The sequence below is a fragment of the Vombatus ursinus genome, unplaced genomic scaffold (genome assembly GCF_900497805.2).
Source record: "Vombatus ursinus unplaced genomic scaffold, bare-nosed wombat genome assembly UNPS02009205.1, whole genome shotgun sequence".
NCBI classification, from domain to species: domain Eukaryota; kingdom Metazoa; phylum Chordata; class Mammalia; order Diprotodontia; family Vombatidae; genus Vombatus; species Vombatus ursinus.
The window spans coordinates 18,135,696-18,151,983 of record NW_020948983.1 but is presented as its reverse complement, the minus strand read 5'-3'; the positions used below and the strand labels follow the sequence as shown (position 1 = coordinate 18,151,983).

Below are 16,288 nucleotides of genomic sequence, written 5' to 3'. Positions count from 1 at the left end.
AAGAAGAAGAAGAAGAAGAAGAAGAAGAAGAAGAAGAAGAAGAAGAAAGTTCAGAAAGCAGATGGTGGAGGTAACCCATGGTTGGACTTTGGTGAGGTAAAGAGGTAGTAGAACAAAGGGCCATGGAATTCCAAAGCAGAAGAAAATATATAGTTGAACGAGATAACTATAATGACAACATCCTGAAGGGAAGAAAGTGAAACTAGAGTAAAAATGGGTTGGGGTAATGGACTAGAAGAACAGGAAGGGGTGAAGTAAATGGATGTCAAAGTGAGAATGGAGATTAGATTTAGATGTAATGCAGAGAAAGAGATGGAAGGATGGGAGGCTGTAGTTAGAGAGAGAATCAAAGAGTTCTGGATCATGGAAGTAGTATTCTGCTTCCGTGGTGAAGGTTTAAGGGTGATAATGGGATCAGGGGTATAGTCTTCAGTGTGTTTAGTGAAGGTACAAGTCATAGGAGTTGAGAAGGTGGATGAATTGGGAGATTAGACATATTAGAGAAGGAGGACATTCTAGACAGAGTGAACTGGATCAGCAAAGGTATGAAGATGGAACTATACTTGTAGGGTACAGAGAACAGTCAGGGGACTGATCTGGCTGAACAGTAGGGTACATTTATGGAAGCAATTGACTGGTAGATTTGGGACATATTGTAAGGAGCTTTGAATTACAGGCTAAAGAGTTTATTCCATAGGAACTGGATTGCCATTGAAGATTTTTGAATGGTGAAGAAAAATGTTTTGACAAGTGGTGTATATGATGGATTAGAGATATATGTGTTTATGGCAAGGGTAGGGGGTAGAAATTGAAGGCAGGGATGAAAATTAGTAAGCTATTGAAACTACCTAGGTCAAAGATAAAGAGAAATTGGACTAGAATGGTAGCAGTGGGAACAGATAGGATGGGGGGCCAGTATATGGATTTGAGAGATATTGTGGAGGTAGAATCAAAAGGACTTAGTGTCTTGGACATGTGGGACATGGGAGAGAGAAGAAGATACAATTCTGGGGTTTGGAGAATGGCTATCTAGGAGAATAAAGATGCCAATGATAAGAACAGGGAAATCCAAGGGAACAGCAGGTTTCAATCTAGGCAGTCAGAAATGGTTCAATAAATATCCTAGAAACCTTCATTTCTACATGTAACCTCCAAATGGATAGTCCTTCCCCTGCAGCAAAGCAAGCAATTGAATTCCACCTGTTGTTCGTATAACTCAGAAGATATAGGGGTCAAAACTCAACACAGAGCAGGCCTGGATTGGACATAGTGTGCTCACACCTTTATGCCGCTTGTCTGATTCATAGAAAAATATCCCTGACCCACTATCAAGATGGCAAATACCATTATTTCCAGCAATCTGGGTGGTCTGCACTAAAGCATTTGCAATCTGTTACCTAGATCTATTTGGAACTGAAAAAATCTCTTTCCTTCTCCCCAACCTCCTTCTTCTCCCAGGCTACAAATTCCGGTGACCTCTCTAATCTAATTCACATCATACAACCCTATTTCTTTCTTTTAATTTTTTCCCCTTTTGTCAATTGTCAAGCATCTTTTTTTCTTTCTTCCCATTCCCTCTCCCTCTTTAAAAAGAAAAAGAAAAAGAAAAAAAAACTCTTGTGATAAATAAGTAGTTAAGCAAAATAAATACCCTTATTGGCCAAATCCAAAACTATATTTCATTCTGCATACCTTACTCTATAACCTTATTTCTAAGTCTCTCATCTTCCATGTTTGTATATGCATTTCATGGATTAGACTAGATAGCATTTAAGGTCTAAAAATCTGCTATGTGTAGCTTCTGGAGCACCTCCTCCCATCACATTCTCAGACCCCAGAATAAGTTACCCTTGGATAAAAGTATTTTGTGGGTTTGAATTCACTCAAAACCATAAATCACAAGCCCCCAGCAATGTGTTACTTTTACTAATCAATCAGAAGACACATATCAAAGCAAGTAGTAAATTACTACCATAAATCTGGGGCATACTGTCCCACAAATACACACACCCTTAGTGGGAAGAAGACCATCTAGGGAACAACACACATGAGGGGACACACACACCTGAAGAATACAAGAGTCCAGGACAAATCACAGAAGCAGAGACAAGGAAGGCTGAGGTCTCTTTTGAGGTGGAGTGAAGGTACAGATCACAGGAGTTGACAAGGTTGATGAACTGGGAGGTTAGACATACAGAAGAGAGAGGAGGACACTGTAGGCAGGGGGAACAGGATATGCAAAAGTATGAAGATGGAACTATATTTATAGTGTACAGGGAACAGTGATCTGGCTGAATTCTAGGGTATGTATAGGGAAGCAATTTGCTTATAAGCTATGGTCTATAGAGTGCCCCTGGCCTAAGAATGAGTTTTTTCTTTTTCACTCCCAGCATCTGGAATTAAATGCAGTCCACTGTCCCCATCAACTATCTGACTTAGGGTCAGACAGCCAACAAGCTTTTGTTAGATACATATTATGTGCCAGGGAACACCAGGGATACAAAGAAAGTAGAAACCATAAACCAAACCAAACCAAAACAAAACAGTATCTGTACTCAAAGAGCTCACGTTCTAATGGAGGAGATGAACATAAAGATGATTAGGTCCAAACGAGAGAGAGGAATGGGAAACAGTAGAAAGGCACAGAAAAAGGTGATGGAAAACTAGAAAAGGCCCAGATTGTGAATAGCCTTAAATGCCAGAGGCCTTGATACCTGATCCTGTAAATAAGAGGGAGACACTGGAATTTATTGAGTAGGGGATATATGTGTGACAAGGCTAGACCTGAGCTTTAGGAAAATCCATTTGGCAGCTGAGTGGAGAATGGGTTGGAGGCAGGAGAGACATGAGGTGGAGAAACTAATTTAGAAGGTTATTTTAATAGTCTAGTCAAGAGGTGATGAGTGCCTGAACTAGGGTGGGATGCATATACAAGGTATTGTGAAGGCAGAAATGATAAGATTTGGAAACAGATCAGATGTGTGAGGTGAGTAATTGATTATGTGAAGGTTGAGAGATTAGTTGAGTGGAAGGATAATCATGCCCTCAGAAGTAACAGGGAAGTTCAGAAGAGGGTTGGGTTTGGGAAGAAAGATGATGAGCTCTGTTTTGGAAATGTTGCCTTTGAAATGCCTATGGGACATTCTAGTTCAAGACGTTCAAAAGACAGCTGGTGATGTGGGGCTAGGGCTAGATATATAGATCTGGGAACTATCTGTATAGCAATAATTGACACTGTGGAAACAGATGAGATTACTAAGTTAAATAGTATAAGGAGAAAAGAGGGCCCAGGAGTAGGATCAATGGGCCTGATATGAAGATCTAGCAAAGAAGATTAAATGCAGGATTGGTCGAATAAGGAGGAAAAGCAGGAGAGAGTAGCAGCATGAAAACCTAGAGTAGAGAAAAGTGCTCAGGAAGAGATAATCAGCAGCAGCCAATGCTGGACAGAGGTGAAGAAGGAAGGTGATTGAGAAAAGGCCATTAGATAGTCAATTAAGAGATCATTAATAACTTTTTGGAGATGACAGTTTCAGGTGAGTAATGAGGTCAGAAGCCAGATTGCAGAGGTTTAAAAGGAGAGTGAGAGGAGAAAGTGGAGACACTTAGCATAGAGGGCTTTCTAGAGGAGGGAAGAAGGGGAGGAGACACATAGGACTATATTATAGCTAGAGGGGGGGATTAGATGCTCCTGAAGGAGCCCATAGAGAAGGAGATATTGAAGATAGGAGAACCGCGAGGATCTTGGAGAAAATACCTAGAAAAGCCTGAAGGGCATGGGATTAAAGATGCGTGTAGAGGAATTGACCTTGTCCAGGAGAAACGTCACCTAGACATCTGGTGCAGGAGTGAAGGAGGAGAAGTAAGGGAGAAGAGAGAGCTCTCCCAAAGACTTCAGTTTTTAATGAAATATGAACTTAGCGGGGAAAGAGGAGATGAGAGTTTGGAAGAGAGAAGTAGAGGCTTCGAACAGCAATTGTGGAAAATGGGCCAACAAATTGATTAGAGAACAGTAAAATGATGCTTGCTGCAGAAAGGGCCCAGTTGAAATTAAATAACAAATTTGTTGTGGACCCAATCTGCACACTTTTGTGATTTTCTCCAGCTCTGTTCAGTGTCTATAAGACGAGGGAGCAAAGGATTGTAGAGTAGAGAAGATGGCATAGATTTTAGTTAGGGAAGTGAGGAGGGGGAGTGAAGGCCCTGGGGAAGAAATGAATGGAAGGGAATGGAGGTCTCTCTGAGGGGCTCTTGTACCTCCGGCCTAACCTCTCATGCTTCCAAAACCCTTTTTAGGGGCCTCTGCCAAAGAAAGCCAAAGCAGAGCTCTGTGGATCTCAGGCTTGAGGTTGCTTTCCCTAAATACCCCAAATCCTCAGGGTTGGTCAAACAAATGAAAGTGTTGGGAGGTGGGGTGGGGGAAGGGCAGGAACAAAGAGGCCATCACTATCCACCTCCGATCCTTTGTTCTAAATTCCTGCCTATTCACATGCAAGTGTGGCCTACCACAAACCTCTCAGGCTTTGATCCTTACTGGTTGGTGTTAGGAGGTGGCTGGTAGTGGGTCTGGGGGGAGGGTTTGGAGTCTGGGAAGGGGCCTCCTTAGGAGGAACAAGGACATTCAGGTATATCCCTGATAAGCATCTTGGTGGGACCAGGAAGTCCGGAGAGTTAGATATGGATGCTCTTTCTTTCCCTAACCTCAAGCTTTCTTGCTGCCTTCAGGCTAGAGGGTCTCTGGAGAAGTCAGAATAGCCAGGTTCAGGCCCTGCCCCAGGCATGATTCCAAGAGCCCCTGGGGGAGTGGGGATGCTGAGCCCCACCCCACATCCCAGCCCGAATTGTAAGGCCAGAGCTGGTCTCCTCCTGCCCCGCCCAGCTGTGCAGGCTCGAGTCAGCAGAAATCCTGGCAGTGTCAGCTATGGCCACGAGTTCCAGGGAGCCTTTGCAGCAGGAGCTGCCATTATAAGTCTCCAATCAAGATGTTTCAGAGGAAATCAAAGGCAGAGATGGGCTCCCTCCTCCTCCCCCAGAAGCTGAAGCTCCTGAGCGCTAGCATACGCGCACACACACACACACACACACACAAATGCACAGAAACTTCTGCCCCCAAAATAGGTCAAGGGAAGGCTGGGAAGAGCGGGAAACCAGCAAGGAGCTGCTGGGGGAGGAGGGCTGCAGCGGTTGTGGATAAATATACCCCTTCCATGCATATGCATCACTGTGCACAGCTGCCGGGCCTTCTGTTCATTAGAGCCAACTGTTTTAGGGCGCAGTGTATGTATGTGTGTGTGTGTGTATGTGTGTGTGTGTGTGTGTGTGTGTGTGTGTGTGTATTGTATGAATATGTCTGTAACTTGCTTTGTATCTCTATGTATATTGTATCTATGTATGGATCTATGCACCTATCTATACATCCATGTATCAATGTATTTATCTATCTACATGTTGTCTCCCCCATTAAATTAGATGGTAAGCTCTTTGAGTGTAGGGACTGTCTTTTGGCTCTTCTTGTATCTTCAGTGCTTAGCCTTGTGCCTGGCATGTAGTAGATGCTTAATAAATGTTGATTGAGAGTTGTAGACATGGTAGGTCCAGGCATAGGAAAAGCTTCAGTGGGGTCAGTGGTTCTGTTGTGTAGCCCTGACCTCTCTACTTCAAAGACATCACTTTACTTGCTCCCCCTTGGGATAGGGAAAAGGAATCACAAAATCATAGGATTTCAAGCTGGAAGGGACCTTAAAGCTCCCTAAGTCCAGTCCCTAATGTTACACACAGAGAAACTGAATGATTTGCCCAGAGTAACACAACTAGTAAAAGTGTCTGAGGTGAGATTAGAACCCAGGTTTCCTGACTCCAAAATCAGTGGGATCACAGCTAACTTACTTAGCTTTTCTCAGTCTCAGTTTCTTCTACTGTAAAATTGAGAAAATCCGCAGTATTACTCTAAAACCTCGAGGTATTATTCACATGAAATGACCTGCATAAAGTGCTCTGCAAACTTGAAATATAAATGCCCATTATTACTGTTCTCCTTAGCCTCCCTTGGCAACTTTCAAGCTTCAACTTTCAGTTCTTTGTAAGTCATTCCTAAGTTTATATCACTAGTCTGACCCTACTTTGAGCTCCAGACTCCCATTTCTAATTATCTGCTGGTCTGAATTTCCTGCTGAAAGTTTAAGATCAATATGTCCAAAGCTACACTCATAATTCTCACCACCACCACCAAAAGGAGACCTCACCAACTACAACCAGCCTGCCCCCCCAGGAAGGCTGAATTCCCTATTTCTGTTAATGAATATCACCATCCACTCAGTTACTAAAAGTCCAAAACTTTGATTCTAGTCTATTAGAATTGGAATTGGAATTAGAATTAGAATAGCCACGCAATCCTATAGATTTTTAACATAACTATTCCAAGAGCCTCCTAAGGGATCTCCCAGTGTCTGATCTGCCTTGCTGCTAACTCAAGAGTAATTTTTCTAATGGGCCTCCCTGATTACATTACTCACAAAACCAAACCAAACCTTCAGTGACTTCCTATTGTCGCTTGTTGATTAGCTAGTCCAAACTCTAGCCTGGTATTCAAAGCCCTCCACTGTTAGCCTACCTTTCTTAGCCTTGTAACTAAATTCTTCTGTGCCAATCAGGCACTAAGTACACCCTCAAACTTTTTTCCCTGTGTGTCTTTGCTCATGCCATTCCTTTGGCCTAGATGCCTTGCCACTCTCCCTCATTCTATATGTTCTTTCCTGTCCTTCTAGGCCTACCTCAAATTCTACCTTCTGCCTTTCTTGATTTCCCCCCTCCAAATAAAAATGATTTCTTTCACCACTCAAATTCCATAGCATCTAGTACCTTTTTGGTTATGCATCACATTATGCCTTAGGTATAGTTATCTTGACATAATAGAAAGAACACTGGAGTTGGAGTCTAAAGCCTGCGGTTCAAATCCTGCCTCTTCCACTAACTCATTGCATGATTGTGGGGCCTGTCTCCTAATTTATAAAATGAGGAGGTTGAACTCAAAAGGTCTCTGTTATCCCTCCTGATACTAAAAGCCTATGGTCTCCATAGGTTTATTTATTTAGGACATTTATTATGTCTTTTGTGTCCCCCTTCATATATGCAGCAAAGTCTGATGAACAAATGAATTTGTGCCTGTGTGTATTTGTGTGTGTCTGGGCCTGGGTCTGCCTATGAGCACGTGTGTGAGTGTGTGGGGGTGGGAGGCAGTGCTGGAGCAGCAGATTCTGTCAGGGCTGGGAGCTGCTCTTTCTCCTCCCCTCCCAGCCGCCTGCTTCCCTGGGTTTGGCAGTGTTAGAAAGGGAAATTGCTGAACAGATTGCAATTAAGGGGGATGGAGAGAGAGAGAGAGGCCCTAAAATGCTCCTTGACTGAGTAGTAAACTATGTTTTACCCCAGAGCCAATCGGGCACCTCAGGCATAGGGCTAATGCCATGAAATAGCTGAGCTGCTAGCTGAACCTGGTGGTTTCCTCCAGGTTATGGGCCAGACCCATACTTTGGGGACAAAGTGTGTGAGAGACAAAACATACTAAGCCTCGGTGGGCCTTAGAGTTAGAGGCAGGGCTAGCAACTCTATACTTTAGAGTCTCTGCCCTTGGTAGAGAGGGATGGGGACTAGGGAAGGAACCTTTCTCTTCTCTCCCTTTCTCATTCCTCTTTTATGCCCTGCCCTTTAAAGGCTGGGAACATGGCCCATTGATCTGAGTGGGTCTGGGACCAGACATGTGAGAGTGAGGCTGCCAAGAGGAAAAAGATTTGTGAAGAGGGTGGTGGTGAGATATAGATGAAGGTTGGGGAGGAAAGTCCCGTGGGGCAGAGGAGACACTTTTCCTGCTCTCTTACCATAACGTGGTCTAGTAGAATGATCTTACAAGTCTGGAGATCTGAGTTCTAATTCTAGCCTGCCAGTGACCAGTTATGTGACCTTACCCAACTACTTATTCTTTGTGCCTCTATTTTGCTGGTATAAAATGAGGATGTCAGACTAAGGGATCCCTGAGGTTCCTTTCCAAATCAAATAGTAAATTTTATGACTCCTTTCCTTTCCTATTCTCTGGTCTGTGGGGCCAAGCTGGGAGGAGGCTTCCTCCACATTTGGCACCTAATACCTTATACTGCAACTGAGAAGTTTAGCGACCCAATGGAAAGTGACATGTTTGGACTGCAACACCCAGTGTCTGATTCTGAGGAGCAATTCCTTGTGGCTGGTGGGAGGCCCAGGGAGGAGGGGAAAATCCTTCTGTGGTAGAGGGTTATGAGGATGCCTGGAGTCTGGCAGCCCTGAGCACAGCAGGGATATTAAAGGTTGAGGATTGCTGCCTGCCACCAAATGGGTGACAACTGGCTTTCTGAAAAAAAAAAAAAGAAAAAAAAGAAAAAACCCCCAAAAAACCAACACACCTTAAAAGACAGACATATAGAGCTTGTGAAAGAGGACAATGTTCCAGGCCCCTCCCTCTTGTTTCCTTAAAGAGCACAACACATTTCAAGCTGCCCTTATTTCTACTAGATTTATTTGCTATTTTTTTGACAGACATCTAAATTATACATTGAGTTTTCCACATGATCAAACCCGTTGTCCCTCCCTTTGATTATCATTTTCCAAAGGGCCTATAAAAATGGGCCTTGAGATGGCTTAGACTGAGCCCTGAAACCACAAGGAATGAAGTAGCTAAAAATACAAGGAAAGAAAGACTTGTCTCTGAAAGAGGGAAAGAAAAATAAAAGCTGACTCCAATGACAATAAAGCAAAGTGTGCTGGCCTTGGTGACATGGCATTTTCTGGGGGTCCCCAGCTGTACCTTGGAACCCTGTCTGGGCTGATCAGGAACAGCCAACCACTGAGAAAAGGAGGACTGGGTATCAAAGAAATAGCTTCCACTTGAGGGAATAAAGAAATTTGTCAAAATCAAGGGAAGACAGAAGCAGAGAATGAGGGAATGGGTTAGGAATATGTCCTCTCAGCAGCTGCCCGGAGCTTCTGACTTCTCTAACCCTGGCACAACATTTCTAACCGTTGTAATCACTGACTTTCAGCTGTGCTCTGACATGTTCCCCTACTCAGCCCACATCAATGACATCCTTGTTTCCATAGTAACAATCGGATAGCAAAGGGGAGGGGGTGCACTGCTGCAGGCCAGGGCAAATGAACCCAAAGTAACTGGCTGCTGGGGGTGGGGGAGAAGGGTACTCTAGTTTCTGCCACCATTGGTCTGTATGGTGGATATGCTACAGTTAACCTAGTAGGGACCTTTATCCAATTTATTCATATCGCCCCCACCCCATGATCAAATAAAATTGTACTTAAGACTCTGTGTCTTTAGGCTCGCCTTGAATGGGAACATTTTTAATCCTTCTTTTATTGGGGGGGATGCAAAAAAAATTGTTTCTATAATGGGGGCTTTAAAAGGAGCTTAAAAAAACTATTTGGTCCCTTGCCCCCTCCCCCAAGATGAAGACTGGTAACCCCAGTAATTACTTTGCATTTTATTAAAAGAGCTACCTAGGAAAGCTACAAAAGGTGGCTGAGCTGGCTGAGGATGTGGGAGGGTGCTTTAAAAGCAGTTTTGTAGGCTGGTGATAAAAGTATGAAAATATTTTAGAAATGGTACATTGCTGCAGTCCAAGTCAAAGCACACATTCTAAAATCAGCAATCACACCCCCTGCCCTCTGGGCTTTTGGAAACACCTGCACCACTGTAGTTTAGAGATGCACTGGTAACCTGGTGAGGGGGGAATTCTATTTCACTTCTTTCCTCAGCACAAAGACCATAGAACAGATTAGGGGTGAAATGACATCCCAGAAGGAGTCCCACATTGAGTGATTTTTGTCAATTTATGCATGACTCAGCAGGACATCTTTTGTGGTTGGTGGGGGGATGAGAATTATCAACATCCTTCCCACCCCCACCCTTTGAAAAATTGATGTTTCAGTTTCATATGCAAAACTCTTTCCCAGAAAGATGGATGGAGTCCATGGTCCCAGGATTGTGGAGCCAGTACTGAAAGTCAGCAGCTATGCCAGTTTGCCTCTCACTTGGTCAGAACAGGCCACCTCTGGGGATGAGAGGACAGCTGGTCTCTTTAGCCCATTCAACTTTCCACTACCCTGCTGGGACTTAAGGGTCAACTGCAGGGAGAGTTAATGTGAGGAAGACTGTTCCCACTAGAAACTGGACAGAGTCTCTCAAATTTATTCTCTCCAAGCCTGAGCCCCTAGGCACCAGAATACAGTCTAATTAAGGAGGTGTGGTAGCTCTGTGATAGGCCTTCTTTACTAAATTGGGGACATTTCTTAGGGCAAGAAAAAACAAACTCTCCTACCAACTCTGAGCCACAGATTCCCTGCCATTCTCCCATCAGTCTCATGACCAACCACAGAGGGCCCTTTAGAGTGGGGCTGGGAGCTTGGTTTTCCTGGATGTGACCTCTGGAATCACTGAACCAGTGTTCTAACAACAAATCTTTTCCACCCTCATCCCACTCCACAAAGTTGCTGCTCTGTAAAAATTGATCTCTTCTAAAAAATCGATCTGTGCAGCTTTTCTCTGTGGAATGGGTTCACAGTAAAGCGGCATTTATTTTTAAAATCTGATACCAGGGGCCTATTGTAATCATTTAAACACAGAATTCTTTGAGCTTTAGAAATCTCTTCTATAGGAGCACCACAGAGAGGCCAGCTAAGCCGAGTCGGCTGCTCCGTGCTCCACTGAACTGGAGAAGCCTGTTTATGCTAGCCTTCACCCTCCATCTGAGAACTGTTTAAGGACTTTTTAATTTTTCTAGAATTAAACCTCCCACCTTTCCTTACATTCCAGTTGTCATTATTGCCCGAGCCCTAAGAAGTTGCTTGTCTCTGCTGCTGGAGGTGGGGGGAGGTTCAATTCTGTAGTGACTTGTTTTCAATAAAGGTTTTTTTTTTTTCCATGCCCAAAGGGGGAGGATTACATGCACATTCTCCTACCTGCATGACAAGATGGTTTAATCATCTGCTACTCCTCCCCCCAGCTTCAACACAGGCAGAATGCAGCACCAGCTCAATTGGTGATGGGAAAAATCTGACCAACACCAGAGAATGTTCTGTGTGGTTTCCAAACCACTAGGGGAATCCAGGGAACAGGTCAGTGAATAAATGAACTCGGCATAAGCTTTTTTTCTTCTTTTTTAAAGCCCATTGGAATGGTCTAAACTGCTCTGCAATCTCTTGTTCATTTAAAGGATCTCATTTTCTAATCATGTGCTTCGAGACATTTAATACTATTTCAATTATGCAGAGGAAATAATGTAATTCCTTTATTTGAAAAATGATACTGAACCTTGGAGATCAGTTAAACCTACTGCTGGAATGGGGATTCTTTTTTAGACTGTGCTGTTCCCTCTCTTTAAACAGCTGTAGCTGTACACAGATGGTCAAAAAGCAGCAAATGAGTGTTTTCAGGACAGAACTCAGCTCCCGCGGCTCCTGTGTTTCCATTCATCTAGATTTTATTTCTTCTTAGCATTGACGTTTTTGCAGACCCAGTTCATGCCGTCCTTTGAGGGAAACATGTACAGAGAAAGGCAATTTGTTAGTTGAGAGAGGCAGGGAATGCCCCAAAGCAGTGCTGTCAGAAAGCCAAGTCTTTTGTGCCCTCCCCTCCCTGACCACCAGCCCAGAGGCATCTGCCCATGAGTATGGCAAGTCTCTCTTCTCTTTCATAGAGGTCTCCTGGGTTTCCCTGGCCTGAGTATGGCTGGGAACTAAGTCTCCCTGGGGATGGAGGAGGAGGGAAGGCTGGCAGCAAGTGATAGTGACCTCTTCTGGTCAAGCAGGGAGGGGCCCAGAGGAACAGAGAAGAGAGAATGAGCTCCTTCTTTGGGAACTGAATGAGGGTACCCATTGTATGAACTTTGAGATGGGTCTTTGGGAACTCCCTCTGAAAAAATAAACACATCTGCCTAGATACATGTCCCATTGAGGAGCTATCAGGAAAGAATTCCAGTTATTTTTTGGCTTTTTCTAAAGATGACCTTTGTTACGGCACTAGATGCAATAAGCGCCTTCTCTAGTGTGCCAGTGTGTTTGGTGTGACAGTGTACACTTGGGGTAAATTAAATTTCTTTTTGAGAAAACAAACCAACTGCAGTATGTGTTACTAGACATACACTGGTACATTGTACATTAATTTCTTTTCATGGTGCAGTACAGATCTATTCAAAAGGAACTGGCCAGATTATCATAGCTCTAAGCACTACCAGACAGAAAAACTGTGGAGGAAGGTTCACTTAAAGGTACAGCAACCTTGAAAGTGTCCTTTTCAAGAAGAAGGCAGAGCAAGATAAGTAAAAATCGTTATGCTGAAAGTCAACTACAAATTCAGCACAGAAGCAGAGACCCTGCTCACCCCTCACAGCCCGCTGCAGACCTTTTCAACTCCCCGTAAGAGTCGCATTTGACTTCTTTTCTTTCTTTTTCAGTCTCTCCAGTCTCTTCAAAAGGATGGTGAACATTCTCAGTAGCAAAGAGTAAAATCAAACTAGGCTCCTATCATGACTCCTCCCTGCATCTGCAGTACATACTATCTAAAACCCTAATCACATTTGCACACATTGGGGCATACATGACCCGCAGAGTTCTGCATTCATTGTGACTGTAGGTCTATTTACTGAACCGGAACAGCTGAGACAGCTTAAAGTAATAAATATCAGCTGACACCCTGGGCCTTTCAGAACACTAATCCCATAAACAATACATCACTGCAAAACAACAAGCAGCCATCCTATCTCCCCACTAATCTGGCCATAACCTGAATTTACAGTGATTAGAACTATGCTCACTGCCTTTAAAGAACTCCAGAGGAGAACCAGATCATTGGAGAATGGTCCTGATGACCACAGTCAAGATGGGTTTTTGATGGGCTTTTGCCATGGCTGGAAGCCCAGCAGCAGCATCCAGGGAGCAGGGGAAATAATGACAAAGCTTAAGGCAGAAGAGAGAAGGTGAACTTAATGGATTGCCAATATACAATTGGTCAGCTTAACTTTCTTTGAAAGGTGAATTCTAGTTTTAAGGCCATTTTCTAAAAATAATTAATTGAAAGAACACACATACTTTTAGTATCTAATTGGCTTCCAAGAAAGAAAAAAAAAAAGATGACCTGCCAGGAGACTAAAGGGAGGATTTTGCAAATCAAAGCACAATGAATAAGATAACCGTCTTTTCTCTGATGTCACTGTTCAATAACTCAGCACTTACATTAAACTTTTCATCTTCAAACATCAGTATAAACACTGAGAAAAATGGGCACCTCAGCACTGGTCTCCACATAAGTGCTTTTTTTTTTTTTTAACCAAAACGTCTCCCTGGTAAGATGGAGGATGGTCATTCAAACAGCACATTTTGGGTTTCCTCCTGGGTAAATTATTACTGGGATGGTTTTTTGTTGTACTGTATGTGACTATGCAGAAACTGAACTGATGCCAGCAAGGAGCTGGTAAGATGTTTACTCAGCTGCAAGAAGCCCAACGGGAGGGTGCAGACTGGTAAGCAGCTACAGGCCATGCATGTGGGACAGAGGGACAAGGGGAAGGCACCACAGAGCAGAGCTGAGGTGGCCATGCTCCTTCTAGAGTAACTCCAGTGCTACTGGGGACACAACCCTGCCGCTCACCATCCTGGGCTATTGGGCTAGAAAGGATGGGAAGGAAACCCATGCTTATTTGTGGCATAGCAGCCAGGATAGCACCAGCCTCCACACCACCTTCTATATTTCTCATTCAAGTGTGTAGTCAAAGAGGGAAATCATGCCAGGTGTAGCACGACTTTGGGGTCAATTAAGCTCCTTTGTTCCTAAAGCCCCTACAGGACCACTGCTACTCTTACTCCAAGGGGGAGTAGAGAGGCATTGAAAGACCTGAAAGGGGTCATTCTGTAGTCACACAGGGCACCAACTTTGCTAGGATCACCATTAGTTAGGGACATTAATACTGGATTCTAACCAGGGCCAAAAAGATGGCTAAGAACTCTAGGAGTACATGGTACGATGCTACAACTACAAAAGCGGGCCTTTCCAACCCCTTCCCTCCCTTTATCTGTCAGTACTGAATAGAATTTCTATTTTAAACCATGGATAGTTTTTCTGTACTCCAGTGTGTGGGTGCCAGGGTGTTCCCCTAGGTTCAGGGCAGGGCCTAGCCAATGAACACCAAGCCTCCCAATTGCCAAGTATCCATATATCTACATGGCTGCACAGGCATGCCACATTTACGAAACATAATCTCACTATCAGTACAAAAAGTCAAGGAAATGATGAGAAAAGGTTGCATGAGACAGAATCCTCTTCCTGTCCAATATTCTTCTGAACCATTTGGGAAGCAAATGGTCAGGTTAAAACTGAATCAGTTCACATTAGCCTTTAATAAATATGTGAAAAAGCATTTATTAAGGGTTTACTATTTGCCAGGCACATGTTGTGTAGCTTTACTTTTGAAATAGATATAGTACAAACAAGAGCTAGAGAGGATCACAGGAGGTAAAATGGACAAATTTTGATTACATGAAATAAAAAAGGTTTTGCACAAACAAAATCAATACAACTAAAATTAGAAGAGAAGCAGGTAATGGGGGGGATCTTTGTAGCAAGTTTCTCTATTAAAGGTCTCATTTCTTTTTTCAAATTTTTTGTTGTTGTTTATTTAGTATTTTATTTTCCCCAAGTTACACATAAAAACAATTTTTAACATTCATTTTTAAAACTTTGAGTTCCAAATTCTCTCCCTTTCTCCCTCCCCACCCCACCCCCATCATTGAGAAGGCAAGCAATATGATATAGGTTATACATGTGTAGTCATGCAAAATATTTTCATAATAGTCATGTTGTGAAAGAAAACAGACAAAAAAAAACCCTCAAGAAAACTAAAGAAAGTAAAAAAGTATGCTCCAATCTGTATTCAGAAAGGTCTCATTCCTAAGATATACTGGGAATTGCTTCCAATTTATGAGTAAGAGCCATTCCCCAACTGATAAGTGGTTAAAGGATGTGAATAGTTTTCAAAGGAAGAAAAACAGGCAATCAATAACCACATGAAAAAAATATCTTAAATCACTAATAATTAGAGAAATGCAAATTAAAACAACTCTTGAGATTCTACCTTACACCCATTTGATCAGAAAATCTGACAAAAAGGGAAAATAAGTGCTAGAGGAGTTGTGGAAAAAGAGGTATATTAAATATATTGTTGGTGGAACTCTGAACTACTTTATTCATTCTGAAAAGCAATTTGGAACTATGTCCAAAAAGCTATTCACTGTGCATACCCTTTGACTCAGCAATACTGCGGCTAGGTTTATATCCTCAGATCAAAGAAAGAGGAAAGAAGGTACATGGGGGCAGTTAGGTGGCACAAGGGATAGAGCACCAGCTCTGGAGTCAAGAGAACCTGAGTTCAAAACTGGCCTCAGACACTTGACACTTACTAGCTGTGTGACCCTGGGCAGGTCACTTAACCTTGATCGCCTCACAAAAAAAAAGTATACATACAAAAACATGTAGGGCAGCTCTTTTTACGGTGGCAAAGGAAGAGAAATAGGGGTTACCCATCAATTGGGAATGGCTGAACAACTTATGGCACATGAATGATGGAATACTACTGTGCTGGCTTTAAGATGATGGGGTCACAAAGAGTCAGACATGGCTGAAACAACTGAACAACAATAGTTTTAGAGAAACCTAAAAAGATGGCATGCACTGATGCAACGTGAAGTAAGCAGAATTCAAAGAATAATTTATATAATTAACAACAGTTTTGGAAATTTGAAAGACTTAAGGACTCTGCTCAGCACAATGATCGACCACAAGCCCAAAGGACTCATGATGAAACATACTACTTACCTCCTGATAGAGGGGTAATAGCGTCAGAGTGCAGACTGAGACTTTTGTGGGGGTGGGGAGGGATACAAGGGGAAGAGACATGACCTATTCTGGAATTTGTTTTGCTTGACTTTACATGTTTGTAAAAAGGAGTTTTGTTTTTCTTGCTTTTTCAATTGAGGGGGGAAAGGAAAGGTGGAAGGCAAAGAATATGGACTTGAAAATAAAATAAAATTTAATTAAATAAAAGAAGAAATTGCTACAATGCTTAAGATTCAGTTCTATTAAAGCCATTTACTTGCAGTGAGGTAAGGTGAATTTGAACTGTGCCTCCAAAAGCTGGAAATAGTTCCATGGCATTACCTAGCAGCTATGCCTTAATTTAAAACAGGTTTAACTAATTTTCTTCAC

At 42.9% G+C, this 16,288-nt stretch overlaps 1 protein-coding gene across 1 annotated transcript in view; it reads right to left on the bottom strand.

The window, feature by feature from the left end:
* Positions 1–8,525: 8,525 nt before the first annotated feature.
* The window catches only part of ARL3 (ADP ribosylation factor like GTPase 3), a 32,318-nt gene continuing 24,555 nt past the window's right edge, over positions 8,526–16,288 (bottom strand). Inside the window, exon 6 of the mRNA XM_027852085.1 lies at positions 8,526–11,561. Within this exon, the coding sequence (XP_027707886.1) occupies positions 11,514–11,561 (48 nt within the window). The 3' untranslated portion in view covers positions 8,526–11,513. The remainder of the gene's footprint in view (positions 11,562–16,288) is intronic.